This window comes from Nymphaea colorata, unplaced genomic scaffold (assembly GCF_008831285.2).
Source record: "Nymphaea colorata isolate Beijing-Zhang1983 unplaced genomic scaffold, ASM883128v2 scaffold0165, whole genome shotgun sequence".
Classification (NCBI taxonomy): Eukaryota; Viridiplantae; Streptophyta; class Magnoliopsida; order Nymphaeales; family Nymphaeaceae; genus Nymphaea; species Nymphaea colorata.
Genome location: NW_022204671.1, coordinates 1 through 12,605, shown reverse-complemented (window position 1 = coordinate 12,605; position 12,605 = coordinate 1). Strand labels below are relative to the sequence as shown.

Genomic DNA, 12,605 nt, shown 5'->3' with positions numbered 1-12,605 from the left:
TCATTCCTCCAAAACCTGGGAATCCAAAGCCGGAATCGCCTCCTCCGCCCATGAACATTTCAAAGATTTGTGAAGGGTCAATGCCCATGCCATTCGTATCTGTTCCGTTGAATGTAAATTTGAAGTTTCCTGGGTTTCCAGCATTGAAATGCATATTGCCAAAGTCAGGCATTCCCTGATCGCCATCGTAATCCATTTGTCCGCAGTCATATCTCTTCTTTTCTCGGGATCAGTGAGGACTCCATGGGCTTCAGCAATGTCCTTGAACTTTTTGGAAGCCTCTTCTTGCTCAACATCACTCTTTCCTCTATTTCTGTCAGGATGATATTTAAGTGCAAGTGCCTTGTAAGCCTTTTTAATCTCGGCTTCTGTTGCTGTCCTTGGAACTCCAAGAATTGCATAATAATCCTTCTTTTTGGCCTGTCTTTCTTTCTTCTTTGCCTATTCGATTTTGCCTTCATGTTGGCAGAAGGATCAAGCTCTTGAATCTTGCTATAATCATTTAAGGCAGCAGTGTAGTCCTATCTTTCCATGTTCAGCTCTGCTCTTCTGATGAGAGATTTCATGTAATTTGGATCAAGCTCCAGGGATTTATTAAGGTCTTGAAGAGCTTTGATTTTTTCTCCCCGCTTCATGAAGGTCAAGGCACGGTTGGAGTAGATGATGGAGTTGAGTTTCTTGTTGAATGGGTCGAGGTTGAGAGCTTATGTGTATTTATGTTCAGCCTATGCCCATTTTTGTTGCTTTATCAATTAGTTTCCTTCCTCCTTATAAGTCTCACACTTTTTGGCCTTGTTTAAGCTTATGGCATTTGGCGTTTTCAGGATCCAAACGCATTCCATCAGTAAAATATTTCTTGGCCTTGTTGCTGTCTCCGCTATAGAGTTCGATGATACCCTTGAGGTAGTAGAAGTCAGGAGTATTTTCATTATGAATTGAGTTTAGAAGGGTATTGGCTTCAGCAGTCTGACCAGTTTTAGCAAGGCATTCCACTCTGTTCAATTTGAGTGATTTATTGTGAGGGATTTTGTTGACCAAGTGGGTGATGCAGGAAAGAGCTTCAGCATAGTCGTAACCTCTCTCTGCAGCAAGATACCTGTCGTAGTTGGATTTTAAGGATTCCACTTCTTCGAGTTAGTTGCTTGCAGCAGTAGTCTTTTCGATGGCTACAGCCTGTTTTGCAGCTTCAAGAGCCTCATCAAATCTTAGCAGATTGAGGCAAGCCTGAGATTTTTTCTTCCAAGCCTTAGGCAAATTATTGTTGATTTTAATGGCTCTATCGCAGTCCTTGATGCATTCTTCGAACTTGTTTAGATTGTAGTAGCAAAGGGCTCTATTGGTAAAGTAGCTTGGATCTAACTGATCAACTTCAATGGCTTTGGTATAGAAGGTTATGGCTTTGGCGTAGTCCTGGTTTTTGTAGGCCTGGTTACCTTGTTCTTTGAATTTGTGAGCAGCACTATTGTATTCGATGTCCATTGGTTTGTTATTATTATACTCTCCTCCGAAAAGCGACATTATTTGTTCACTCGAGAATATTCTAGATTACTCTTTTTTTCTATTTAATTCTGATATTTCAAGCGCCCTGCATATGAAAATAAGGAGTATAAAGATATCATGATGAAAAAGTGAAGCCATCAACTATATGTTACTGATTCGACAAGGTTATGAAACCTGTTCTCGTTAAGACTGTATCTTTTTGCAAACTTTACGAATGAGTTATGAGGTCTTTATCCGGCTGATTGATAAAGGTTCATATATCTTTGAGCCTTCTTCTCTTCGATGTTGTCTATGACCTCTACAGAGTCTGGATGTCTTTCGTATGTTACTATTGAAATTCCACTCTTGATTTTTCCGAAAAACTCTAATCTATCCTTATCTTTTTTGTTGATGAATTTGTGATAAATGTCATCCTTGGTTTCTCCACTCGAAATGAAATATTTCTCATACCAATTTTCCGATTCCTTGGATAGTAATTTGCTGATCTCTTCATTTTTTATCTGTTCTGCCTGCCAGATGATCTTATCAACTGGCAATTGATCGTTGCAGTATGTATATTATTTTAATGCTTCCATGCACTGAACGAATTCTTCTTAAAATTGATCACCTATATTCTTAAATTTTTTCTATAGGTGTACCATTATTCCAACTGCAAGGCGTACCATGGCAAATTTTTTCTCTTTGAGGATGAACTTGAAGATTTTGGAGATATACTAAATGGGAAAATTATAAACAAAGAAGCAGATGAACCATTGAAAGATCCACATTTCATCGGGGATTGAGATTGCTTCGATCTTTTAGGCAAAACTCTTGCATTTTATCTTTAAAAGCTTCCAAAAGAGTTAGCAATAAAGTCTTGCAAGTGGAAAGAGATCCTAGTATAAGCCAAAGACCATGAGTTATGGATGAATTAGCATCCCTACAAACGATTTTACGCTTCTATTTCACTCATTCCGTTGAGTAGAAAGTATCCAGCGACAAAATTGATGCCTTGAGTATATCCGAGTTTCGGATAATGCAGGGCGATTCTTTTCAAAAGTCGTTCAAAGGTTGTCTTATTGCTTGCTTGTTTGAAATATTATTATTTTGGATAGGTGCGTTATATATCTTTTGCGATTTGGGAGAAGGCAGGATGTGTGGTGGTATTGATATCGAACGCATCTATCTTTAGTTCTTGATTATCGATATTGAGATAGTCTTGGAGTTTGACTTCGTTTATCTCAACATTTTTTAATTCGTTTGGCTTTATTTCAATCTTTTTTCTTTTCTTTAAGGCTAGCTGGCGGCGAAACAATTTCCCATTAATTCTATAATATCAAATAATCAGATTAACAAACTCTCACAATAATTTCAAAAAATATATATCTTCGGCACTTTCTTCAAATCTTAAATCAAAAATAATGCCCATTCCTTAGGCATCAGGCCCGCATAGCTAATAAATATTGTTTTATCAGTCATTTAGTGATTCCAAACATAAAGATCACGGTGGGCAAATCAAAGAGGATAGTAAATGTGCGGCATAAAATGATAGTAAAACGGCAATTGCGTGGGTTAGAACTTGCAAGCATCAGCTAAGAGATTGGTAAAGGATGGAATGGTTGCTTGTTAGGTCTGATCTTTAATTTACTCGTATTCTATTTTTATCGGTGTGACGTTATTCACCTCTAAAACCTTTGTTTTTCTTGTCTTTAGCTACTTCTCGACCGCACTGCGGATCACCAGGTCTCTCTTAGTCTCGTAGATAGTGCCTGATGTTCTAAAGCGTGAAACAATCAACTTTGCTGTTGATTACTTAATATCCAAAATTTTTGCAGCATTTTTTATAGTATATCCCTACTTTTGCACCATTTCGATTAGCCTTATGCGGTTCTAAATTATGGCCATGTCTACGTCGTAGGGGATCCTATCATACTTCCTTTTTATATTTGACGATTATGTCGACATTTTATAAAACTATTATATCAAACATATTGAAAGTTACGATATAAATAGGTAATAGGGCTTTTTTTACTGAGAGGAGTTGGCGAGTAATACAGTCTAAGATTCGAAATTGAGTTAAATTATAGAAAATTTGAAATGGGGGCGGGTATAGTCATTTTTATTCATTAGAATGATTCGTTACATTTCTTATATCATTTTTTACATTTAGTGGTCATTAAGCTGACGAAGCCATATGTTTTAGGAGGGGTTTCTCATAATAATAAATGAAATTAAAATAATCAAATAGCCTTAATAAAAAAATATACTTACCACAATTAAAAACCATTGAATCCAATCACATAACCCCTAAAAATAAACTCAAAAATCAAAGCCTTCCCAAAATACTCGCTTTTAACGTTTAGCAAATTTAATCAAAATTGATGATCAAACACAATAGAAACGTAATCAATGATCGAAAACCTTTGAAGGAAAGATTGAAGGCTCTCTACAGCAAAAAAAGAGACCATTTACAATTCAACAACATTTAAAATGAAACAAGCCCCAAAAATATCGACCAGGCAGACATACCAACCACTTCAAAAGAGAAATTTAGAAAAATTTAGTAGAGATCAAGAAAGTTAAGGAGAACAATCGAAGATAAATGTCGAAGAAAAAGATAGTGGCAGATAGGTACAAAACACCAAGACACTCAAATCCACATTCTGAAGAATCCGATATTAATCACCAGAATTCATTGAGAATAGCGACGCAAGAAACTGTTTTTTCGAAATTAAATGAAATTATCATGACCTCGCAGGCAAAGACCTCGCCTGCTGCTCATGAGTAGAAGATCTTGTCTTTGAGGTCCTATCTCAATGAGGGAAGAAGTCTAGGCAAGAGTAGAGAGATCGAAAAATCAAGAAAAAAGATAAAAACATAGGCATATTAGCCTTAGTATAGAAAGTATAGCACAAACCCAAAAGATGCGAGATAAAACACAACTAAAACTACCATTAGTGGAGGAAACTCTCTATCGATTCTTTGAGCAACGTTAACATCAAGTATTAGAATACTTCATATGAGATTTAGACGGATAGGCTAGAGAGCATAAGAAGTAAGAATGATCATTCCTTGAGAAAATATTTCGAGGGAAAGGAGTATCTGTAAAAATTGATAAGCTATCGAGAGTCATCGACTCTGACCTCAAAACAATGATATATTGTAGTAGTTTTTACATTAATACATACTTTATGGATCGATAAAAAGTCAATCTATGGGTTGGGTGATTAATGGTAGGTTTTGGGTGGATAAATAAAGGTAATTAGATTATGTCAAATCATCCAAAAAGGTCAAGCTATGACCTTACTTGAAAATAGACGTAATTATCTCCATTTTCCTCCATTTATGATAGTTCTTTAGTGAGTTTATTCCAATCCATGGTTAAAATTTTTCACTCTCATGATTGAGGGACTGAATTTTTTAAACTTTTTTCATTTTTTCTTGAAAAATGATCTTTATTTGCGTTTTTCAGTTTTTTGATTGATGGTTTCTTCTTATTTTTTTTACCGAAATGAAAGATGAGTTTTATGAAATTTATCTTAGAGCTGTTTTTTGAGAATCTCCACATTTTTGAATCCTAGTAGAGCAGAGTAAGTTATAGTTTCAGTCGTCTTGGATTCGTTCTAAAAGAAAGATTCTCTTTTATTTCCAAGAGATGGCATCCGAACAAGTATTTTCTCATCATTACGAGCACCCGTCTCATACTTCAGTGAATTATATTTTGCCAATTTCTTTGATTTAAATGATATCTTTGGAGACGCTTGGTCAAAATTGATATTACTGTCATTTATTTTATATTTCAAAGGTTTTCGCCAGAATCTATCTTAAGTCTTCTGGCTTGTGGCGATCTATGTGTCACCTACATCAAATGGGATTTATTCTTCCGATATTATCTCCCTGATTTGATGCCATAATATGAACTGATGAATAATGCCTTATCAATAAGTACATTTTCCCCAAGCATCAATCCTTTTGATGGCCGATTTTGCATATGATACAACGATTGATCAATAAAATTATTAAACAGTATATATAAAGTCGAAAAAATGCGAAGATTATGCAACGGACAATCACCTTTCATGATTTCTGATTATTTCATTTAGACGGTCGAGAATTTAATGAGATTTATTGATATATTATCCTAAATAAGCCATATAATACTTCGTGCCTATGCAAGCCCTTGGAAATCTACCTCTACAGCTCGAGATTCACCAATCTACATGTTGATATTTTAAAGATAGTCTTCTCTTTTTCTCATTTACTTTAGGAACATTGATGAATCTGGAATCACTCGGTTGTTTATTGTCTGACGATGCTTTTACTCTATTATTTGATGACGAGTTATCATTTTAGGCTGAGAGAGTGACTCATTTTAGGAACTTATGATTATGTTAGAATGAAGTCATTTGATGCAATCTATTCTTACCTTTTTTATATGTTTTGTTTTTATTGTGAAATAATTTCGATTTTCTTTATTTATCTATAAACCTCATTGATCTATTTCGTCGGCTTATCATATTTGTAGTAATGATCTGGACTTTTAGAGCGGTACAAAGGAGGACTCTCTGTTCAAGTTCACAATAGCATTTCTTATTTACTTTTACATACTGATCGAAACAGTTAGGACAAAACTTTCGCTACCTCGGGAGTTGCATTGCTTTCAAATAAACCTAGTCGCTGATTTTGTTTTCTTTAGGTACTTTTCAGCTTGTTTTGAACTTTGTGGGTGAGACAAAGTGTTTTAGGTTTGCTCGATAGTTATCGAGATATAGTTATGCTTGTATTTGATCAAGAAGCTCTTGTTGTTTCCTGATTTGATTAATTTCATGCCTTTTTATTCGAGGTGGGTTAGTTGATTCACTCGATTTTCCTCTTCCCTCTAAACAGGTTTAAATTAGGTATTTTTAAGCAGCTCATTATACTGTATAATAAATCTATTCTGATATAAAAAATGGAAAAAAGTTGATTCTTTTGCAAAGTAATAGGTCTGTTTCTGCTGTGAGTTGCTGCAGTTATAATAATTTATAATATTATGAGTGACAACCAAACCCTAAGCATGATGAATAATGACACCGAGCATAAAAACATAACCCAGAATCCTAGTTTCGAGAAGCATCGTAAAGGATTAATCAGTTGCCAACTTTGATCTTCGTCATTCTCCACAATAATTAAAAGAAAATGCGCTTGTCTTCTTTCACACCTATACCAAGTTGGATGAAACATTTCCATTAAATAAACTGAAATAATCACCAAGTCTCAAGGTCAAGCAATACAAAGAGTCGGTTTACTATGGGTAGTTTCACAATGGGAAGAGAAGTGGTCTCGGAGTTATGGTATACAATAATCAGAGAGTTTACGAAGGAGAATGGCAGAATGACCAAAAGAAAGGCTTCGGAGCTGAAAAATTCCCGAATCAATGCTTTTACAAGGGGCAATATATGAATGGTAAGCCTCATGGAGTTGGATGCTATACTTGGCCAAATGGATAATACTATGATGGCTAATGGATGAATGGATTCAAGCATGGATCTGGCATGTGGAGAGGCCATCGAGGAGACTCCTATAAAGGAGAATGGAGATTTGGCAAGCCTGAAGGATATGGTGTTCATACTTGGCTCAACGGAGATACTTATGAAGGATAATTCAAGGAGTGTCTGAAGCATGGAGAGGGAATATAAAGATTTTCGAATGGAGATATGTACAAAGGCGGTTATATCAATGGGAAGCCTTCGGGATATGGATAGTATTACTGGCTGAATGGCAGTTACTTCAAGGGAAATTTCATAAACGGCCTTAGAGATGGTAAAGGTTCATGGAAGAAGGGAGTTGGAAACAGTGACAGATACGATGGAAATTATCGAAACGATAAAAAGTGGGGATATGGAGTTTTTACTTGGGCAAGTGGAAATGTCTACAAAGGAAACTATGAAGCAGATCTCAGAAACGGGTTTGGAGAAATGTATTGGGTAAATGGGACTTACTACAAAGGCCAGTGGGTTAATGGCATTCAAAATGGTTAGGGGTAAATCTACATCCCAACATAAGGCTATAAGAAAGGAATCTTCGAAAATAATAAAATCGTTGATGTTTGGTAAGAAAAAATCATAAACAAATCGCAGACATTAAAAACCAAGCAAACAAAAATCGGCATATGACATAAGGGCAAGAAGGCTCTAGCAAAAAAAGAAAGAGAGACTAATTTTAACCTCTTAGCTTAAAGAATAAAAATAATAAATCAGTTATTAGCAAATCATTAAAAAAGGAAAGCTATCGGATCAGATAACCAATGGAACGTATGAGGAGTGTAGATGGAAAGTAAGTCAACAGAAGCCTTCACTATAAACGCTCACTAAACCCAATCAAAGATAACTAAAAACTGTATTTTTAAAATAAACTAGTGACTCCATAAAGGGAAAGAATGAATGATAGTTCCAACTCACACCCTCTAAAGTCAAAACTGGGAAATATGACTGCGAAAAATTCACATTCTAGAGAAAGACTGTTGCATAGTTCGTTCTATCTGTACAAGCTAAATTGAGGCATAATAATTAAACCCAAAAAAATATGAAAAAATAGCATGAAGGAAGTAAGCCAGCCATGCTTTTAGAGGAAACTGTTGCCTAATGATATCTGATCCATTTTTTATATCTTCTATTCACAGTTAGCGTATTAAGCAAAAATAAAAAGATAAAAAATCAAGCTGGCAGTTTTTTTAATGTTCACTTATGTTAAGAATCTCAGACAATTCAATTTAATCTTACGTAAGAAATATTACAATGTGGGTAGTCTTAGAAATCAATATAACGATGGGTCTAAATGGGTAAAGAAATAATCATCCTTCCAAATTATTTGAACAAAATGATTTATTTTGTTTTTTTAAACTTACACCAGCTGGCAAATTCCTCATTAAATCATATTTCAGATTCTATTTAAAGCACATGAGGAGTTGATAAGCCTTAATAATGCCTTTAAATATATTTTAAAGTAATATAATTATATTTACGCATGGCAATGCCCCTAAATCGCCCATCCAGCCCAATCGCCTTTCTGAGCTAAGGTCTCATCTTCAAAAGACACCTCAGGATCAAGAGTTCTAGGCTTCCTCCAAACTTTTTTAGTCAAGTTCCCAGTTTTAGATATGAGGGTGCTTCTCTCATCTGCCAAGATTTCTCAGATTACAACCTGAGCAGAGAGATTCAGACACCCTGTTTCGAAAGACGTCATGTGGCTGGTGTTTCAAACGAAGAAAACTTGTAGGGTGAGAGAAAAGTTGAGACTGCTAGGCCGCCTCTGGTAAAAATGGATCACCAGATGGTCCGAATGAGGGAATCACAGTCATTCGGTAAACAGAGCAACAGGGTCTACCGTAAGTACAGTTTGGGAGCAAAGTTAGAAGGGGAGGCGAACTCGCCAGAAAAACATATCAGGCTTCCCAAGCTGCTCAACAAGGGGATTTTCGTTAAATGAAAGGGAGGAGTGATTATTTTTCTAGTCAATAAACTTGTGCCAATTCCTCCCTATCATTAAGCTTCACGAAATATCATCATCATTTGCAATAAAATTGAAGGATATTTAGAATGAAAACAAAACAAATTGAGTAAGAACTAATTTCCAACTCAAAAGTCATGCTAAAATATGGTTTAAATTCATTATTTTCCGTTGACGGTATTTCTCATCATTATTTTTTTTATTTTTCGGGAAAGTGACATGGCTTTTTTATTGATAATTTTAATAAAAGTATCACCATAATAATAACGATGATCCCTAATCACAGTCCTTTTTGTAAATAATCTGATGAATCAATCGGCAAACTCCAGTCTTGCATCTTGAACGTAAATTCCATCGAGGAAAGACCTCAAATCCTTATCCTGAATCACAGTTGATTGCTGGATTCTGGCACAACCTGGAGACATCTCAAGGTTGATGCCCTGGATGTCAGATTGTTCTTCTCCTCCTCCTCTTGGTAATCAATACACCCTCGGAGCATCAATCGCTTGTTCATCTTGAAACCCAAGAAGTTCTTGATTTCAACGCCTGTATAAGGGATTTACTCTGCCGTTATCGATGACGTTGACACGATGGGGAAATGGGAGTATGCAAGGACCATCTTGAATTTATATCCACGGTGACTCCCTGTGATCATGTTGCGGATGGTGCTGCGGACGGTTCCGAGGACGGCGTTTCTCTTCTTCTTCTGGAGCCACATCCTGAACTTGAGGCGAGGCTTCTTGTCTTGTCGTCTCCTTGCGGATCTCGATGGGGACATGCTTGAACCTGCGGGTGAGGGTGCCACTTGCCCTTACACCACCTCCTGGCCTTGATGTCGACGTTGACGCCCTCGGGGATTCTAGCTTGCTCTGCAAGATTACTTCATGGTAATTAGAATAATAAATAATAAATAATATAATTCAATTTGTCATGGGAGGGCAAAAGATAGCATAACCAAAAGCAGTTCCTGATGATATGGTAGATAATTATGACAATCAAAGAGCATGAACTGTTTTCTGACGTTTCCGACGACCTCATTGGGGGTGACCTTGAGGACATTGAAGTGGACGGTCTTGGTGAGGGTCTGCATTCTCCGATGAGGACGATATCACCTCCTTGACTGAGAAGGCGGGTGAGACGTGGGCGGGGATGTTGCGGTGGCGTTTCTCGTACCTGTTGTACTTGGGAACGTAGTGCAGATAATCCTGCGGACCACAATGGTGCGCTGCATCTTGGTGGAAATGACAATGCCCTTCAGGATCTTGCCGCGGATGGTGACTCCGGAAGTGAAGGGGCATTTGCGGTCGATGTAGTTTGACTCAATGGCTTCCTTGGGTGTCTTGAAGCCCAATCCGATGTTCTTATAGTATCTGACTCCTGAGGAGGTCTTCTTGGCAAGCAATTTTTGCTGTTCAGGAAGACATTGTCCTGCTTCTGGAAGGAACGCTCGTGCTGGATATCGGCCATGTGTGGTGGATTATATTTATAATATATTCAATATTTTAATTTTGGATTGAGGTGAGCATATACATTACCCATCAGGAAGACGCTTGCTCCATCTATTAGAAATTGCAATCGATCGTCTCTTTCGTTGACTTGGAAGATTAGCTAGCGGCTGGCTTCTCAGAAGGAACGGGTTTGGTGGATTCGTTGATGATTTGAGATCGCTATAGCTACTCACGCTGGGAAACTTAGTACTCAGCTTCTTTTTCGTCATCGTCTTAGTCCTTGTACTCTTAGAGATCAATTTTTTCTCTCTTCTTTTACTCTCTTTCCACCTCGCGTTCGTCTTAGCGATCTTAGCCTCTGCTCTCTGGCTGCAGACCACGGATGAAGCCTTCAACATCTGACAGCCTTTCAACAGTCTATATCATACAAGCTATACCTTGCCATCGACCTGCCATTGGTATTTTTCCTTGGCTGCTGCCAGTTCATTGGTCTTCTGGACCATTCTTTCGACGTTGTCAGTTTCATAGACATACTGTTCGCCTCTTCTCTTGACGACTACCCTGAAGATGCTTCCTCTTTTGTCCAAGGCAGCAACTCCATCAAGGCCCTCTCTTTCCTTCTCTTTTTCGCGTTCTGACTTCTTGTTATCCACGACCACAATTTCCTCCTCATTAGCAAGCTCATTCAACGGAATATTGCCATAAAAATCGTCAAGCCACTCATCCATAGTTGTAGTTTTTATCTCCAGTGGACTGAAGATTTCATTTTCGTATCTGATGCGTTTTCCATTGATCCACGATGATGAGTTATCGAATTAAAACCTGTAAAGACCTTTTTTGACTGCGTTGACTGAGTTTTTCAGCTGACCGACGACCTTATCATGGGTAAAGAGTAAAGTCTTCACCTCCTTGGGACTAGTTACTTAGCCCAAGTAGTATAATTTCACTGTAATGTCAAGGCTTACTACTTCTATCCTAAAGTAGAAGATAGAAAAGTCTTAAAGGATTTAGAAGGTACGGACGGCTGTGGCTCCTCTGTCGATATCGATCACCTCTGCCACTCCTGCAGTGTTGTATGGATTGGCTGATTCCTGAGGGTATCCAATCATGGGTTTCTTCATAACCATTTCAATGATTCCGCGAGCAAAGGTAGAGTTGTTGGCGACGAAATCGGTGAACTTTTGCTTTCCGAGTTTGAGGATGACCTTGAAGAAGAGGGAAAACTCATCAGCCAGGAGCTTTTTTACTTCATCTGAAAGTTTGTTGAATGCGTGGACCACCAGCTAAGAAGTGGCGAACTTTCTGTCGAAGTGGAAGACATAGAAGTATCGCATGGCACCAGCATCAAGAACTTCTGTTGGACTGCATTGAGATCCATTGTTATCAGGATCATCAGCACGTGTTTGAGTAGCAGTGCTAACTTTTCATGTCGCCTCAGAAGATACTCAATCGATTGATTGGAGTATAGGCATTCAAAGTTCTTGCGTTTCTTGAGTTCTGTTGGCAATCCATCGTTGGTGAGGATGATGTTAAGCAGTGTCTTGGGTATGCATCCACTCACGAAAGTGAGCAGGTCGTTGGGGTCCAAATTTCTACCGTTTTTCTGCACGAGTATCTCTTTGAGTTCCTCCTTGACAGGTTTGGGGGTGAGAAACTCCTGTTCGCTCTTCTTGTTGCGAATCAGCCTCCAAAGGTCGACGCTGATGATGTTGAGGTAGGCCAGATAGCCCGCATATCCTCCGAATACGTTATTTTCGAGCCCGTCCTGGAGGACGACGTCGCCGAGTATGTATTTTTCGCGTTTGTTGCTGCGCAGCGAGGGATAGAAGTTGACCCATCCCTGGATGAGGTCGATGAGGGGCGAGGTTTCCTCCGCACAGTCGACCTGGTTTTCGACGAGGGCGGTGATGACTGTGGTTTCGAGGGCGGCCTGCGCGAAGGTGCCGGCGAGGTGGGGCGGATGCGGTCGAGATTGCGGTGGAACATGCCCTTGCTGACGAGGGTGCGGTGGGCGAAGAGGTGCAGGAATTACTGCTGCGGTGAGCGTGGCACTTAGAGGAGATAGTACTGCGACAGAGTCAGTCTTTCTATATTGTCCAGAAGCTCAATTTCGTCCTTGCGCATTATCTTTATATTTTTATCAACTAGCAACTAGCTTTATCATCATTCATAAATCCATCATGTCCTCAT

General features: G+C 38.3%; 2 protein-coding genes and 1 pseudogene across 2 annotated transcripts; 1 reads left to right on the top strand and 2 right to left on the bottom strand.

The window, feature by feature from the left end:
* Positions 1–1,518, bottom strand: LOC116268257 (uncharacterized). The gene is made up of 2 exons (XM_031649978.1): positions 1,171–1,518; positions 1–441 (listed from the first exon to the last, which is right to left on the bottom strand). Exons 1-2 carry the CDS (start codon positions 1,516–1,518, stop codon positions 1–3), a joined length of 789 nt encoding a protein of 262 aa, XP_031505838.1.
* Positions 1,519–6,990: 5,472 nt separating this feature from the next.
* Positions 6,991–7,499, top strand: LOC116268255 (uncharacterized). The gene is made up of 2 exons (XM_031649977.1): positions 6,991–7,131; positions 7,224–7,499. Exons 1-2 carry the CDS (start codon positions 6,991–6,993, stop codon positions 7,497–7,499), a joined length of 417 nt encoding a protein of 138 aa, XP_031505837.1.
* A 2,094-nt stretch (positions 7,500–9,593) lies between these two features.
* On the bottom strand, positions 9,594–10,434 carry LOC116268254 (uncharacterized; annotated as a pseudogene).
* Between the last annotated feature and the right edge of the window lie 2,171 nt (positions 10,435–12,605).